Below are 18,150 nucleotides of genomic sequence, written 5' to 3'. Positions count from 1 at the left end.
CCGGCAACGAACATGGTAATTAGCAGAGAGTTGAAAAGTGCTTTCGCATGAGAGAATTTTAAAGGAAGGAAAGGTCAACCGTGAAGACACAGACTGACTCACTGTGACCCAGCCGGTTTTTGTGAACCCTTGCTCTCTTGTGTAGCCTTCAAAGAGTGAAAAGCCCCACACCGTGTGACGGGCACCACGTGACCACATGCCACCAGGCTGACTCACCTCCCAGGCTGCACATGTTCACCAGCCTCCCCTTGGATCTCCGGAGGAGAGGCAGGAACATCTTGGTGACCTCCACGGCTCCGAAGAAGTTCACAGCCATGCATTTCCTGTACTGGGCCATGGGAATGAGCTCCGCGTCTATCGGATACTGGAAGATCCCAGCGTTGTTGACCACAGCCCACAGCCCTGGGAACAAAAGCAAACAGCTGTGAGGACAGGAGAGGCTGGAGCACATGGGGAGTTTCACACAACAAGTTCTGGAACCACCAGACCCCTTTGAAACGGAGGTTCCAGTCAGATGATAAACTTCCTAACCTCGGTCTCTTCCCGTATTCTCAAACCTCCCCGTGATGGGGCACTGCGAGGCGGAGGGGGGGGGGATGTGTATACTATTAAACAACGCTTTTGGAGATCCTCTCCTCTTAAAGTTTCTTGGGGGTGGTTCCACACTCGCCAGGGTGCGGATGAAGAGGTCAGAAGACAACCTATAGGGGTTGGTTCTCGCCTATCACCACGTGGATCACAAGGACTGAACTCAGATCTTTAGGCTGGGCTGCAGGCACCTTTACTCACCAGGATGTCCCACCAGCCCTGTTCCTCTTTTGCCCGGTAGCCCTTTCCTACAGCCAGGAAGTTGGATATTCACCTGGCACAACAAGAGGTGAATTCCCAGTATTGAAGTATGCCTGATCTTAAAGCAATGGTTCTCAACCTGTGGGTCGTGAACCCCCCATGGGCATTATCTCTCAGATATCCTGCATATCAGCTATTTATATTATTCATAACAGGATTTGTAACAGAGTCATAACAGTAGCAAAGTTACAGTTATAAAGTAGCAACAAAATACTTTTATGGCTAGGGTTGCCACAGCATGAGGAACTGTATCAAAGAGTCACAGTATTGGGAAGATTAAGAACCCCTGGCCTAAAGTTTCGAAGCCTGCTTCCTCCTCCCAGGAGTATGGAAAGACTCCATTAACACATTGCAGAATGAGACGCTCGGCAGTCCTCCCCCTCTCTAAACTAAAAACCTAGGAACAAGAAGAAAGTACCAGCAGTAGGGGTGACTGCGATGTCCCTAACACCATGTGCCCTACTTCCTGGTCCAGATAATGTGTCTCCTTGAGGAGCATCAGAATCACAGCACAGCCGGTTCAGGCATACTCATGGTCCCACCGCCAGAAATTCTGAGTGTACATGAGGTAGGGTCTGAGCATCTCTTTCTGCTCAGTCCCACGGGATGCTGATGCTGGAGTTCTGGACCATCCTCGGAAAATCTTTGCCTCCAGCAGTGCTGTTGAACCCTCCTGGTGCGTTAGGATACTGTCTCTTCAGACAACCCTAAGGCTCAAGCTATGCTCCCTCACCCCCAGCCTATTAGATCAACCTGTGGGGATGGGAAAGAGAGTGGGGATGAGTAGCGTTTAAACCTTGCTGAGGTTCTCGGGAACCACCCCTGAGAGAGGGGGAAAGAATGATTACAATAACTGTAAGTCAGGCAAAACAGAAGATAGTTTAGCTGGGAGTTTTCTGTTAGTTTTGGGTTGCTCAGGCCTCCCCTCTTGTAACAGTGCACTTGGAGGCCGTGTTTCTTCATCTGCACCTATCACATACGTACACACACACACACACACACACACACACACGCACGCACGCACGCGCGAGCCTGCAAACTATGCATCTAGCAACTTCAGAAGCCCTCTGCCTGTATCATGCTACACATACTCCCATCTCCCAACAGCAGTACAAATCCCCCCCCCACAGCAATCATATTCAGATGGTTTCTATTCAAGCATATTCCCCACATATCCAGGTACAGAGACCAGAAGGGCTGATTCAACCCGAACTGGCACTGGGTATGTGTGCAGTGAGGCAAAACTGTACCCTCTAGTAACCTTTTAGGAAGAATCCCCTATTTACCATCTAATGCCTATTCAAAACTGGGTGCGTTCATGACTGAAATCAGATGCATTATGGGAAAGGACATGCACAGCGCTGAAGTGGTTAGATAGCCTAACCTATCAATCAAAACAGAAAAGCACCCAAACCACACTGTTTAGTAACCAGCCCTTCCTCCCCTTAGGCCTCTGAAACAGAGATGCCACGCTTTAGCCTGGGACCTGTGAGTACTGTCACTCATGTGGCCCGCTGTCAGTCTTGACAACGTGTCCCTCTCTACCCTGCACTGTCAGCTGGCTCCCAATAAAATTACTTTGAGTCTCTGAAAATCCAGTTGAGCTTTGGTTTTTCAATTCTTCAAATAAGAGGCCAAGAGCCTTAAAACCCCAGTTCACACCAACACCCAGTTACAATCCCACAGGGATTTCTAGCCGTTTTGAAGAGAGAGGTTCTGCCGTACAAGCGGGAGACCGGAGAGGAATAGGGGTGACAGGATCCAGGGGTGCTGAGCTAGACAGACTTGAGCAGATCCTCTAGGTTCCTGGAGCCCCAGCAAGGTATGCGGCAGTAGCAGTAGTAGTAGTAGGTGGTCCACCACCCACCCCAGCAGTAGCAGTGGCAACAAGAACTTCTTAGAGATGTACGTTTGAGGCTAGGAATGTGGCTCGATGGGTAGAGTGCTCACGTAGTGTACACAAAGCCCAGTGGCCAAGCCTCAGCACCACGCAAACCAGATATGGGAGTACACACCGATAACTCCAGTACTTCGGAGGTGGAGGTAAGAAGATAAGGAGTTCAGCTCCATCTTGGCAATACAGAGAGTTTGGGACCAGTCTGGGATATAAAAGACCCTACCACAAAAAGAAAAAATTCATTTATGTATTTGTGTGTATGTGTCTGTGTGTCTGTGTGTGTATGTGTGTGTGTTTTGTGCACTCTGTGCATGATACAGAGGCCGGAAGTGGGTGTCAGACTCCCTGGAGCTGGAGTTACACATGGCTTTGAGCCAGGGTGTGGTGCTGGAAACTGAACCCAGGTTGTCCAAAAGAGTAGAAGGCCTCTCCACCACTGACCCATTTCTACAGACCCAGACTTTAATTTTTAATGGGGCTCACAGTTTCAACAGAAATCATCTTCATACTGGGCTGAAAGGTTGAAACTGTCGATCAGAAAGTTGCAAGGGGCTGCATCTGCTATGGTATACCATCCACGATCCTGAGGCATAGTCGAAGTCAGCACTGTGGTACAGGCAGTACAGCCCCATCAGCTTCTATCTGGTGGCAGAGGCAAAGAGGGAGCTGCCAAGCTATACATGAGGACCTAATCCAGCCCTGTGAACTTCGGCGAGGACCTACATGAAACACGGACCACCAAGACCATCAGATGCTCCGTCCCCAGCAATTTCGATATTGCCCCCAGAGAATCGAGAGCAGGCTCAAAATCCCGGCATCTCTTTACCTCATCGCTGAAAGACAGTTCTAAGCCCAAACCAAGTTATATCCCAGAAAGTAAAACTACATTTCTTGTGAGCCAGCATTTGTGATCTGAATTCACAGGCACTGGGTGAGCATTTAACCGGGAGGAGGTGTACCACACAGAGAGGGCAGCAGCTGCTAAGTGGGGGATGAGAGAAGAGGAGGTCTCTTTCATAACCACTCTGCCTCATGTGCACCCTGGACTAGTCAACATAGAGCCTGAAAATGTTCAAGAACAGCTATCATCCACCTTCTTCGGATAAAAGCTCTATGGTTTAGATATGGATGGCCCTCCACCCCCAATGGACTCGTGCTTCCCTGGTACAGCGTCTGGACCATGAGAAAGGTCTGACCTATTCAACTAAAATCAACCAATGGGTTCATAGCTATATGGACTACTTGGGACATGGTAGAATCTGTGGAAGGCCAGGCCTTGTTGGAAGAAGTGGATGCTCTCTCTCTCCCTCTCTCTCTCTCTCTCTCTCTCTCTCCCTCTCTCTCTCTCTCTCTCTCTCTCTCTCTCTCTCTCTCTCTCTCCCCTCCCCCCCCGTCCACCATAATGTGAGCAGCTTTGGCCCACTTCAGGCTCCCCACCGGGATGCCCAGCCTCACCATGGCTCAGAAGCAATGTAACTATAAACCCTAGAAATCTTTCTTCCTTTAAACTGATCCTTTCTGGTGTTTATCACAATGACAACATGCAGAGTACAAAGGCCAAATACTTACTCCTGCAGGCCACTAACTTCACCTCTTCCATTGTGGCACAAAGGAATACAGACGTGCATGAAAACAGGGGAGGCTGTGCCCATGTGAACTCCTATTTATGAACCTTGACATCTGAATGACATGTAAGTTTCATGTAAAAAAAAATTGTTCCGATTTAAGCACTTCAAAGCATGAAGACCATTCTCAGTTTGTGGGCCAATGGGCCAATCAGAGCACGTGGCAGAGGATGATGACAGCCTTTGTAACCCCTTCGTGTCTGGAGGATCTGTCTTCTAGATCTTCTTAAAATGTGTAATAAATGGATGTGGACTATGTGGATTATTGTACCATCAACAGAACTTACTGCTAACACCTAACAATATTCTGGTACTTGTTAACTACCATAGAATTCTAAACTGGCCAATAAACTCATCACGCTTGTGAGACCCAGTGACTGTTTGGTAATAATTAACATCAGCTAGCAATGATCGATACGCTAACACTAAATCAACAATATGCTTTGCTGGAGTATGGCGTAAGCATGAGTCCTCCAGGAGACCTGCTGCTTTAGCCTCAGATTCTAAATGGTTCTTTCTTGGTAATCCTGTGGCTCCAGTTTCTCTTTAAGAAGACTGAAGTTAGAGAGACCTGGAGTGAGCAGGCTGGTGGGCCAACCATTCTGGCCCAGGGGACAGCTGTCTTTCTCCATGCTAACGGCAGAATGACAGGGGTTCATGCCATAAAAATCGACTTCCCACATCCCTTCATGCCTGGGTACCACCACGGCATTTCTGTGTCTAGAACTCATCACTCCTTCACTGAAGACAGTCAGTGCTGCCCTGCTGGACCTCACGAAAGGATTCTGCATCCAGTGTCATAAGACATTATTAAGTCAAACTCTTAAGAATAAAGTAGAGTCCTACTGGATGGTCAAAGATAAGGCTAAGAAAACTCTCTAGAAAAGGCTAATTTGGGGGCTGGAGGGATGACACAGGGCTTAAGAGAGCTTACTCTTGCAGAGGACTAGAATTGGGTTCTGAGAACCCAGATCAGGTTTCAGGGTGGTTGCTTCTCTGTCTCTGTCTCTGTCTCTGTCTCTGTTTCTCTCTGTGTCTCTGTCTCTGTCTCTGTCTCTCTCTCTCTCTCTCTCTCTCTCTCTCACACACACACACACACACAAAGACTTTTTTTAAAAGAAAATGATGGTGCCATGCTAATCTCGCTGAGAAATAATTCCCAATAACTAGGAATCTTCATTTCTCTCTTCGTATCCCATTTATGAGTAAGTAGTTAATATTCTAAACGTTGAGCTGGGAGACACGGGGGCCTTTACTGAGCATGGTTTGCCTTGTTCCAGACTCTTTCATTTTCTTTTCTATAATCGTTCTTCAGCAACAGAACAAGACAGGTCCTTTGTGCTGTGAAAGTCAGCTGTGAGAAGGATGAAACCTGGAGTGCCCAAGGCTTCCGTATACATTCTCCAACTAGCGAAGGCTAACCCTGATGAAAACAGAACTCGGAAGCAGAAACCGAACCTCGGTGGCATTACGGAGTGCCTGGATCCAGTTATGTCTGGAACCAATACACCTATAAGCAAACAGGTTCTTCGTGATCGGCACATTTGCATTAGGTTGAATTGAGTCACTTCCTCTGAGTGAGTCTGATATGCTCATGGTTCTTATTCCCACAGAAACTGATTAGGAGTGGGAGAGAGCGAGGCATCATGGTGAGCCTGGGAAAGGAAGTAGCACAGCTCAGCTCACCAGGAAGTTAGGAAGGGATGGCATGGGTGAGCCGTCCCCATGGGAGTAGGGAGCATCTGTCACGGAGACTTTGCTGGCAGAGACAATAGTCATAGGAAGAGGAAGCAGAGATGGAAAAACCAAGGAGGTAAAAGCTGTACTGCAGCAGTGGAGAACGCCACTCGCCACTCTGGTTCTAGAACGTACCAGAGGGTACCAAGTGAACCGTCCTGCAAAGAAATGGTTTGAAAGACCGTTATCCCATGAGTCTTCAATCTTTGTTAAGGTGTTTGGACTGTGCGTGAGCAGAAGGGGAAGCACGGGGCCAGACAATGAGCTGCATGCAAAGTAAATCACAATCCGAGTTCCTTGCCCTAGAGAGTCCACATTCCAGAGACTCTAGACAACGGGTGGCACTGGAAGAGATGTGCGTCATGAAGATTATGAAGATTATTCTCCATCGGAGAGTGATGGAGAAGTACAGGTGGGAGGAGACCACGGGGGTACCCAGCAAGGAGGCCATGCAGGTACCTGGACAAGCAGCAGGGAGAGGCCATTGGGGTACCTAGAGAGGGGTCACTAGGGTACCTACACAGGAAGTAGGGAGGTCATTGAGGTACCCACACAGGAAGTAGGAAGACCATTGGGGTACCCACACAGGAGGCAGAAAAGTCATTGGGGTACCCACACAGGAAGTAGGGAGACCATTGGACTACCCACAAAGGAAACAGCAAAACCATTGGGTTACCCACACAGGACCTGGTGAAGGCCTACAATGATCCACTATTTCTTGGAGATGTTGAGAAGAGACTGGGTGACAAATATCTAGAGAGCAGAACTGACAGAATTCCAGGTCAATAGGGCAGAGAGATCAGCAGTGTCAGAGTTAGAGGTGTCAATGACCACCCGCCAGGCCACTGACTCCAGTGATTGGGTGTGCAGGAAAGCAAGTCGATTTTCAGGCTGACATTAGGGAAAAGATAACAAGGTCAACTCTGAAGACACTGAGGTTGTGGAAATGCTTGGGAGATCATTCTGTGTGCTTGGGGCTAGATGTGAGGAGGCACAGCCAGGTGGGCTGCGTAGCTTTGGAAGGTATTAGTGTAAATTAGTTTTCCAGCGCTGCCCAAACATTCACATCACCTAGGAAGCTTTCAAAAGTAAAAACTGCTGATGGGTCTGGGAGATGGCGTGTTGGGTAAGATGCACAGCGCAGAAGCAAACGGACCTCCAGCCCCCACACAAAGCCATGCTCTAACGCCAGCACCAGGAGTGGGGTGGGGAGACAGGTGGATCCCAGGGACTTGCCAAAATAGCAAACTCCGTGTCAAAAACACAAGATGGAGAGAAGACACCTGACATTGACCTCTAGCATGTGCATGCTCACACAAAACATGCACAAACTCTCTCTCTCCCTCCCTCCCTTTCTTCCTCCCTCCCTCACCCCCACTCTCTCTCATTGTTGGTGTCTGAGTCTCTCCTTGAGTAAGTTGCAGGAACTGAACTTTGGGCTGGAGGCACTCAGACACCCCCGAGACATGGGACTGGGATTCCAGAAGGAATTCAAATATGTTTAATGCTCCAATGCCCATCTTATATTTCTGAATCAGTTCATCAATGAGGGGGCTCTCACATTCACCTCACATTGGGTTCCACAGGGTATGTACCCCACTCTGGGGACAAACATGGGTATTTTTTAGCCTTCCTCCAATGCACAAATGACAGAGAACCCTTGGTATAAAGATAAAGTGGTCGAACCCAGGAGTGAGGAATGAAAAGCCACAGGTGGATTCAGATGGGAAGATTCGAATTTAATGGAGGGATAGAGGAAGAGATCTATCCAGGAAGCAGAGAGAACAACCAGCAAACAACAGGGGAGCAAGGGGAACAAAGGGAAGGCTGGGAACCCCAAAGCTGAGCAGTGCATGTCCTCTTAGAACAGTTCAGAGAAGACAAAGTCTTTGGTCTTCAAGAAGATAGTGGTAGCTCTGGGCAGAGCAGGTAAGGGGGTATAGTGAGAACCACCATTCATGTGACCAGGCATGAAGCCATGAAACCAAACAGAGACTTGGCCGCAAATGAAAGAGAGAAAAGGCAGAGCCTCCAGGAGGCACATGGTCCTGCGGCTGTTTGTCAAGCTGGGGAAGACCAATGCACGCTGATTTTGCTGGAAGAAGGCAAAGAGCCGGGGGTAGGAGAGCAACCGGAGGGATGAAGAAGACATGGGAGGGAGATGATATTGTACGCTGAAGGAGGGGGTGGGGCACAGCTCAGTTGGTAAAGTGCTTGCTTAGCAAGCAAGAGGGCAGAAGTTAAATGCTCCAAAAATTCACATCTTCAAAGAACCTGTCACAGGGACGGGCACTCATAATCCCAGCAGTGGGGAGGCAGAGACAAGTGGATCCTTCCGGTTCACCGGTGAGCCAGCCAACTTTGCCTAACTGCTGAGCTCCAGACTACTAAGAAACTCTGTCTCAAAAGAAAGGATGGGTGGTGGTGCATCTGAAACAAAAGCCAAGGTTGTCTTCTGCCCCCCGCCATGCACACACGCATGCACGCACGCACATGCACGCGTACACACTCCCACACATGAATTCTGCACATTCTATGAAGAGAGACTCTGTATCGGAGTCACTCCTGACATCTTTGTGTCTAACAGGCTCTGGCACATGGCATGGGTCCAGCACAAGGGTCCTGGTGCGATCAGCAGCCACGGTCATCAGAGGCGGTGATAAGAGATGGGCACTGGTGAGGGGGGCTGAGGAGGAATCGAGGAAGTCAGTACCTTTGTCTTTGGTCTTCTCTGTGACTTTGCTGTGAGCATCTTTTATCTGCTCAAGCTTGGTGACATCCATCTGGAGCACCAAGAGGCGCTCAGAGCAGGTTTTTCTCAATTCCTCCGCTCCTGAGCCTTTCTCGTCCAGCACTCCGGCAAACACTCTGTAGCCCAGCTTGTCCAGGTGCTTGGCCAAGGCATGTCCAAAACCTGAATCAGCACCTGCAAGAGTCAAGACAACACAAGCTGAGCTCAAAGCAACGCAATAGGAGAACATCATGAATGGGCGTTCATTCACGAATTGAACATCGCACCCCATGATGTTTGTGATAGTCTCTGCTCCCTGGAGTAAGCTGGGAAAATTTCTTTGGTGGCTAACCTAGAAAACAGCTGGGGAAGTCGAGACAGACAACTTACTCTATGTAAAGAAAGGGATGCTGGCAAGCTTTCAGTGAGCATACATGGCAAGGGAAGGTTGGAGTTCAGGGATTACTGACAAAGAAAAGGTTGTAACAGGACAAACAATACCAGCATGTGATGTCTGTGTGTGTGTGTCTGTCTGTCTGTCTGTCTATCTATCTGTCTCTGTGTGTATTTGTCTGTCTCTTTGTATCTCTGTCTGTCTCCCTCTCTCTCTCTCTCTCTCTCTCTCTCTCTCTCTCTCTCTCTCTCTCTCTCTCTCTCTCTCTCTTTCTCTCTCTCGTTGTTTCATACAAAGTCTCAACATGTAGCCCAAGCTGGCCTTAAATTCCTCTGGAGCCCAGACTGGCCTTGAGCTCATGGCAATCCTCCTGCCTCAGCCTCCAACATGCTGAGGTTAAGAGAATGAATCACTGCACCTGTCTTGTACAGTTTTCCATCTTTGTGTGATTTCTTTATCTAACGGCTTTGCAGGTTTGCATGGAGATCAGCTGGTTTGAGAGTAGGGAAGGATGTGAAGAGAACGGGCAGCGTGCCCAGTGTCTGCGAACACTGCCGAGAGACAACAGGAACCATGCAGGAAGCTGAGCACATTCTCTCCGGTTCTCATGTCTAGGTATAAAACGTCACTCCTCTCAGGATTTCATGCGAGAGTTCACACAACTCAGTTTCAGAGAATGTTAATGGACTCTCGGAAAAATGGCCTTGTACCCACAAGTATGAGACAAAAAGATCTAGAATTTTAAAGTTGAAGACTACACGATCATAAGATCAGCCTCGGGGCCATGGTCATGGGACATGTCAAGCAGTTGACATGTTTATCCGTTGAGGACTTAAGACTCTTTTGCCTCTAGCCGTGTCATGTGACCTTCCTGTAAGCCTTGAGGGTGCCTCTTGGCAGTGACTAAGGGTTCTCTGGTCAGGCAGCCACCCAGACAGATTCCACACTTCTGCCCCACAAAGAAGGATAAGAATTACCCTGAGAATAACTACGTTAGAAGCTGGCCGCAGGGAAAGCCAAGTGTTTGATGGGGCGGCAGGGGGGTGGGGGGGGAAGTACATCATCTCATTTTATGCTGTTGCTACCATTAGCACAGCAGGATATTTGGGGGCTTCAGAACTTAAAGGCCTTGATTTCTCTCAAAGGCTTGCATTGATATTGGGCCACCAGCATGCTCCCCCTTCAGAAACCTTACCATTCCACTCTCAGAGCTTCAGGCACGGCTGGTTGTGAGTGGTACCAGCCCTCACCAAGCCAAGGTGCCTGGTGCTCCCTGGACCGCAAAGACAAGTGAAAAAGATGTTTTTTGGTCCTTTTTAATCTTTAATTTACCTTTTTAGACAGATTCAGTCTCACACTGTAGCTCGGGTGAGTCAGGATGACTGGTCTCAAATTCATGACAATCCTCCTGCCTCAGCCTCTTAAGTGCTGAGATCACAGGTATGATGGACAATTTCATTCTCAGATATAGACCCAAGAAAAATGAACGCATAGAGTACACATGGACGTCCATGACTGCATTGTTCACAGTAGCCAAGAAAAGGAAATGGACCAAATGCCCACCACCTAAGGAATGGGTAAACAGAGGTAACCTATACATACAAAGGAATATCGTTGATCAGTTAAAAAAAAAATGGAATGTAGCAATGACACAAGCTCACAACATGGCTGAACCTTGACCACAGTTGCTGGGTGACAGGAGCCAGGTAAAGGCATGTGAACAAGGAGTGTGAGGTGCTGGCTTTGGCCATACTTTCTCAGGGTAGAGAATGTCCTTGAAGGCATCTTCATAGGCAGGACTTTGGAACATAAACTTAGGATCTACCTAGTCCAGAAAAGGTCCCAGGGAGAGCCTGGCACTGAGTAGGAGTGAGTTACAAAATGAGAAGAGGCCACGATGAACTCTGCTTGAGGGCTGGGACTCTGGAAACTAGCCAGAGTGAAGAAATCCCCCTGCCCGGTTCTGTTCTGGGAATCGGCTCACTACAGTGATCCCCCTTCTAGCCAGCATAGTGGCACGGACCTGTTATTCTTGTTTCTTGGAAGGCTGAGACAGAAGGATTGCAAATTCAAGGCCTGCGTGGGTAACTCAGTGAGACCCTACCTCAAAATAAAACATTAAAAAGAAGGCTGGGGAGACAGCTCAATGGAGAGTGCCTGTCTGGAAAGTGGAGACCAGGAAGAGTGAATCTCAACTCGGAAATGGCCTCCATCAGACTGGCCCATGGGCATATCTGTGGGAGGGTCCAGACCACCTTAGGGAGTGTCACTCTTGTTCAGCTGACCCTGGGTTGGATAGGAAAGTGGGCTGCAAGCAAGCAGGGGAGTGAGTCAACAATCAGCACCCTCCATGGCCTCTGCACCAGCTCCGGCCTCCAGGTTTGTGCCTTGGATTCTTGCCCTGACTTCCCTCCCTCGTGATGGCTGTGACCTGGAAGGATAAGTCAATTCAACCCTTTCCTCTCCATGTTGCTCTTGACAGCGTTTCATCAAGGCGACAAAAAGCAAGCAATGACACCCCAGCAGTCCCCTCAAACATAAGGAACCCCCTTCCTCATAGGAATCAAATGAGACTCATCAATAGCTCCTTCGCTGGACTAGGATAAAGTCAGACCCAGGGTCTCCAGATCCCCTTTCCTTCTTCAGGATTGGTTACCTGACCTGCTTGTACCACTGCTACACTGCGGTACCCAATTTTGGTAAAGGTTCTTTCCTTTCCCTGGTCCTCAATCTGAGCTACCAGGTCACCTCTTCTTCATAGCCCCTTCTCAGGCTGGGCTGACCTCTGGGGTCCCATGAGCCTGATCCAGATGTTCCTGGTTCTCCCACACCCAAATACCCAGGTCTTTCTGGCCTTCTTGGTTTCTCCCTGGAGAAGCAGAATCCTCATGGCCCATCCTTGGGGCATGCACAGGCTGTTAGAAAACACCATAGTCCCTTCTCCTGTTGTCCATGACTAATCTGGGAATCCCTGCAATGATCCTGCAGAACAGTCTCCCCCAGTTAAAAAAGGTTCCTTTGGATTGTTGACTGATTTTTTTTTGTTTTATTATTTCCGTGTATGTGTGTTTGCATATGTGTGTGGTCATGTGTGCCACGACAGGCATGTGAAGGTCACAGGACCACTTTGTAGAGTCAGTTCTCCCTTCTCCCTTTACATGGGTTGTTGGGATTGAACTCACGTTACCAGGCTTGCAATGCAAGCCATCCTGCTGGCCCAATTGGCCAGGAAATTATAAAGCCACAGTATGTAAGAGAGACCATCCACTATGTGCAATTATGACGGAGTGTAACATTGAGACCAGGTACTAACCTGCCCTTCCCTCCTGCCTTTGTGTGTTTTTGTGTGTATGGGGTGGGTGGCTTCTCCGTGGAAACTTCCAGAACCACAGAATGGGCTTAAGAAAGGGGTTGAATAGGCTAATGTCTGTGAAGTGTTTGCACAGTGCTAAGTCTAGGCAACAGCTCTGGAAGTCTGTTTTAAAAACCAGTTGGACATGGTGGCATAAGCTATGACCTGAGCTGAAGCAGGAAGATTGCTATGAGTTCCAAGCCACAGAATGAGTCCCAGACTTGCTTGAGCTTCAAAGAAAGACACTGTTTCAAAAACAAAATCCAACTATTACGAAGAGCTATAGACAGCTAAGGGATGCTCAGAGCAGCAGAAATATCCTTTCCTGGGGAAGTGATCCAGTACCAAATGCTTAGCCCTGAGAACAGATACACACACATGACATTCACAGACTGAGAAGGTTGCATGTATATATTTAAGAATATACGAACATATATTTAATGGCAAAAAAGCAAAATAGGCCATAAATTCGAAAGAGCAAAGGGGTACATGAAAGGGGTTGGAGGGAGGAAAAGGAAGGGGGAAATATTGTAATTATATCAAAATCTCAGAAAAGTAGGAAAAGATTTTAAAACACAAATGTTACAAACAAGCTGAAGAACAAGTAAATATATGAAAGGCATTTTTAATCCAAAAATGAAATAAAAGTGACATCATTCTCTCTTTTGGATTTTCAAGTCTTTTGGGGGAGTGTTAGTCAGTGGAAATGTCATCACTAGTGCCAAGCCGCTAAGCATCATGGGTAAGAATCAGTGCCTGACTCTGTCCTCTGCAATTGCCCCTGAGAAAAAGCGCTCTGAACCATTTGGAGCCTCCACCTCCTCATGGGAAAAGTAAGGTTCTAGTCAGCCCATCTCCTAGGCAGACCTGAGCAGTCGAAGCCGAGGGCTGCTCAGAAAACCTAACATGTCATAAGTGACTGCAGTCAGCAGGTTCTGGCCCTCATGTTGGAGATCTGGCTGGCTATGCTGATCCTCGCAGGGGTGGAGACCTGATTATCTATGCTGGCCCTCACAGGGGTGGAGACCCAATTGTCTACTCTGGCCCTCACAGTGGAGGAGACGTGCTGCTTGTCATTTGTGTGATGGCCCAGAGGTCATGCAGAGGCCAGTGGACCTTAGGAGAACCAGAGGCCAGGGAGCTGAGATAAGATAACCTCTGAGTGCTCCTGAAGCCTGGAGCCCGGAGTCAAGCCAGGCCAGGATGAATAAAGGTTTCCTCAGAGTTCTTCCGTGAGGCAGCTGCTCAGGACACTCTTCCCTAAGCTAGATTATAGCACGATGCCCCAGTGCCAGTGGGCATCACTGACAACCACTCTGGACATGGAGCACAGGCAACCTTATTATTACCAGGTGACAGAGGAGGGAACAGGAATGGCAGGTTCACTCTGTCAGCTAGGGCTGGCAGAGATAGTCTAGATGCAAACAGGGCTTTGGGCATGAGCCCTGCAGAATGACATTTTTGTACCCTTCACTGCAGAGGTCTGAGCACAGTATTGAGTATTGCATGGGCATTTAGGAGGCTTTGGAATACAGGTGCCTGAAGAGTAAGGATAGGGCCTTTTTTGTTTTATTGTTTTGTTTGTTACACCAAATTACATAGGGCCATTTTCATGTAAGTATATGATGGCCTTTGAGCAGAACCCTCCAATTCTCCATTCCCTGCTCTCCTCTTCCCTTCTAGAGTCTCATTGGTCCCCTTGATTCCCTGGATAATTCCACTTTCAGGTCATTTGTACACACATTATCTTTCAAAACCTAGGATGCACAAATGAGAGAAAGCATGTGATCTCTCTCTCTCTCTCTCCGTGTGTGTGTGCGCGCGTGTATGTGCATGCGTGAGCATGTGTGTGCATATGTGCACAGAGGTCTGAGTTCAATGCCTGGTGTCTTTCTCAATCACTGTCCTCCTTGTTCTTCTTCTGAGACAGTCTCTCACTGAACCTAGAGCTCACCAAGCTGAACAGACCGGCTGGCCAGCAAGTCCCAGGATCCTCCTGTCTTCGTCTCCCCAGTGCTGACAGCGATATCCAGCTTTTGTACAAGTGCCGAGGATCGAACTTGGGTCCTCACACTTGTGCAATAAGCACTTTACTGACTCAGTCACCACTGCAGTGCCAATATTTGTCTTTCTGGGTCTGACTTACTTTGATCCATACAAGCATCTCTAGTCGGATCCATTTTCCAGCTAATAAAATTATGTCATTGTTCTTTGAGGCTGAAAAAGCTTCCACTGTTTGTATACACCGCATCTTCCTTGTCCACTCCTCTACTGTTGGACACCTAGATTGTTTCCATAACTTAGCTCCTGTAAATAGTGGAATCTTTGCTGTCAGCGTTGAGCATGCCTGGCTCAACATGATTGATGACCGACAGACCATGTGGAATCAGGACCTCAGCAGAGGACCAGGAGATATTGAGGTCTGGTGATATCCTTTGTGACCCTTCTGTCACTAGTGACGTAGACACCCATCACCTGGGAACAAGCACTGAGTGCTAGAGTCCCATCTGGGTAAGAGTTGAGTAAATTCTATACAGCACTTAAATGTAAAACTTATCATAAAAAAAAACATAGCTAGGTGTGGTGGTACACAGCTATAATCCTAGTCAGAAGGCACGTTACAGGCTAGCCAGTGTGATTTCTTCCTTAAGAAAGGAGAAAGGAAGAAAGGAAGGAGGGGAGAGAGAGAATGAACAGAAAGGAAGAATAGAAAGAGCAGGAAGAAAGGAAGGAAGGAAGGAAGGAAGGAAGGAAGGAAGGAAGGAAGGAAGAAAGAAAGAAAAAAAGAAAGAAAGAAAGAAAGAAACTTTACAAGCATAAAGCGTTAATCAAAACCTAAGATGAATGGGCCCCAGATGTGACCTCTCAATCTTCGGGTGTTTTCCTTTTTTAGACTTTTCAGTTCTCTGCTGTTTTTACCATAACTGTTTAATTTAAATTTCATACATGACCAAAATCCACTCTCTGCATGTATGACATCACCAATGAACTAATGAAAATATTATAGTAATAAAGTTATCCCACAGTCTAGTTTCATTAGTGCCATTGGAATAAAATGGCAGTATGTAAGTGTTTCTTGTCTATGACATGAAAGGACCTCCTTTATGTTAACTATAAACTAAGTTGTAGTGGGTACAAAATAAGCACCTCAGAAAGCACGCACACACACACACACACACACACACACATGCACACACACACGCAGTGTATAATCTATACCTTTCACTTTGAAATGACTGTCCTGTGTTCCTTATTTGTCACACATTCTCTCCACGTGCCTTCACATGGCGCCGTTTGTAGTCAAGATGGTGAAAAGAGCTGGAGTCCAGTTTTGTCCTGCAACCTACATACTTAGCTCATTCACGCAACCCAAGGTTTCCTTTATAGGGCTTGTAAATCAAAGAACGTCGCCAAGTAGCTTTTATCAGGTCTTTGAGAATTTTATATGATTTGGATCATCTTCGTCCCCACCCACTCCTCCCCGATCCACTCTCCCTTCCCTTCCCTACCCATCCCACTTCCTGTCCTCTTTTTTCTTTTTTTTTTTCTCAAAGCATCAAGTCCTATTTGTGACATCCATGCACGCCCGGGTGTGCAGCGTAGTTGACCTACTCTGGGCCACACCCTTACAGAAATCTGACTCTCCCTCTCTTCGAGTCTATAATTGGTAATAACTCCTCGTCCAGGTGTGGACTTCGTCTCCACCTGCCCCTGCACACTGGAATTTTGCCCTTTCTAGCATATACATTTACCCTCCAGGTTAAGCTGTAACTTGTAAAATGGCAAAACGGCCAAACAGTTCAATCCCACAGCTTCCTACTGCTTGCTCAGGGTCACATTGTTCCTCATCTTAAATTCAATCTCTCAGCTGTCTGGGGTACCCTAATTTTTTTTCCTAAAACATTACATAAGAGGGAACTGTATGAAACTCCATTCTGTGGCAGGCTGCACCGTCCTCTAACACACTTTGTGAATTTTCTTTCAGCATCTGACTCGCTACATTCTCCTCTAATTGTACCCACCTTGAACCTTATTTGTGTTTTTTTAATTTAATTTATAACAATTTACATATATATATATATATATAAACAGTAATAATTGAAGAAGAGGTCATGAGTTTGAGAGTGGGAGTGGCAGGGACACAGGAGGAGTTGGGTAGGGCTGGAAATTATGTGAATATAGTATAAACCTAGGAATTCTCAAGTAGTATTTTTTTAGACCAAAAAATAAATGTATCTAGTTTCAAAGTGTGTTCATACTACGGACACATGGGAGTGATGTAGCAGACACCAGCCTGAGTTGGACCAAGTATTTAGTCAAGGGGTAAGTGGCCCTGGATTGGGAGTTCTTGGGGCCAGCCAGGTTGCCTGAATGAACGCACATACCTTATGGATATGGGATGTAGGTAAGATGTATGCTTATAGGGTCCCTTGGGAATCTGTTCCAAAGTGAAGAATTTGGAAGCTTCTAAATGGCCTCTCGTCATGAAAACACATAAATAACAAAACCTCCTGAGTAATAGTGAGAGCAATGAGAAGCATTAGCACCTTGCTGACCCAGCATAATTTGTCCCTCTCCTGGCTCACCCTTGCCTGTGTGTCCTTGTATAACAGTGTGAACTGGCAACTACTTTCCATATTACCATCATAAAAAGCAGCTCTACATAGTTCCACGTCATCCTCAGGACCATAATTACTAGACAAAATTCTCACAGTTAACATGTGGCTGCAGGGCTGGGCGTGGAGTCCAGTGGTAGAGCACTTTGCCTAGCATACGTGAAATCCAGAGTTCCATCCCCAGTGCTAGAGTCGGGGAAACTACGCAAAATGGTAAAAGCCTGTTTTCTGGAACTGGAATGCTTAGATTTGCATCCCAACTATGCCACATACCTACTGTGTTACCTATACAAGCCAATTAACTTCTCTGTGTCTTAAGTTTTTTTTCATCTATAAAACAGAGCAACACTAGGGCTTGCATAAGAAGACAGTAAAAAAAAATTAAATGGTTTGATATATTAAACCTGCTAGAATGGGGCCCAACATATAACAATTGCTGACTATATTGTGTGGAGAATTATTAAATAAATAGGGATATTTTTCCCAGGCTGAGCTTTCATTGGCTATTTCTAGCTTCTGGAACAACATTGGTTTATGTTTTCATTGTCAGATTGTCACAGTGAGCTAGGGAGATAATTCAGTTGGTAAATGGGTGCTGTGCGTGTAGGAGGGCCTGAGTTCAATCCCCAGAACCCACAAAAAAGTGCTTAGATTTACAGCCAAGCATGGTGACTCCCATCTGTGCTTGGAAAGTCTGTGGTCCATTTGGACTAAATAGTGAATTCGAGGCCAGCCCTCAATTAAGGGTGAGATCCTTCCTCAACAAACAAACAAACGGGTGTAGTTGTGCACACTTATAACCTTAGCACTAGGAAGGACGAACTAGACTGGTCCCTGGGGCTTGATGGCCAGTTGACCTAGCCTAGTTCAGGCCAGTGAGAAACCCTAACAAAAACAACATATCAAAAAACAAAGTCAGACAGATAGATGGCTCCTCTGGTCTTTAGAC

At 47.2% G+C, this 18,150-nt stretch overlaps 1 protein-coding gene across 3 annotated transcripts in view; it reads right to left on the bottom strand.

Moving 5' to 3' along the window:
- Hsd17b2 (hydroxysteroid 17-beta dehydrogenase 2) overlaps positions 1–18,150 on the bottom strand; it is an 88,043-nt gene that overhangs the window by 44,923 nt on the left and 24,970 nt on the right. For all 3 annotated transcript variants that reach the window (XR_005283280.1, XM_038312309.1, XM_038312308.1), the window contains exons 2-3: positions 8,822–9,034; positions 217–402 (exon numbers count right to left, since the gene is read on the bottom strand). Coding sequence is in view for 2 of the 3 variants with exons in the window: in XM_038312309.1 (XP_038168237.1) it covers positions 217–402; positions 8,822–9,034 (399 nt within the window). In the remaining variant the exon portion in view is untranslated. The remainder of the gene's footprint in view (positions 1–216; positions 403–8,821; positions 9,035–18,150) is intronic.

Source organism: Arvicola amphibius, chromosome 15 (genome assembly GCF_903992535.2).
Source record: "Arvicola amphibius chromosome 15, mArvAmp1.2, whole genome shotgun sequence".
In the NCBI taxonomy this organism is placed as follows: Eukaryota; Metazoa; Chordata; class Mammalia; order Rodentia; family Cricetidae; genus Arvicola; species Arvicola amphibius.
Note: the sequence above shows the minus strand (reverse complement) of the source record. Positions and strands in the feature narration are given on the sequence as shown.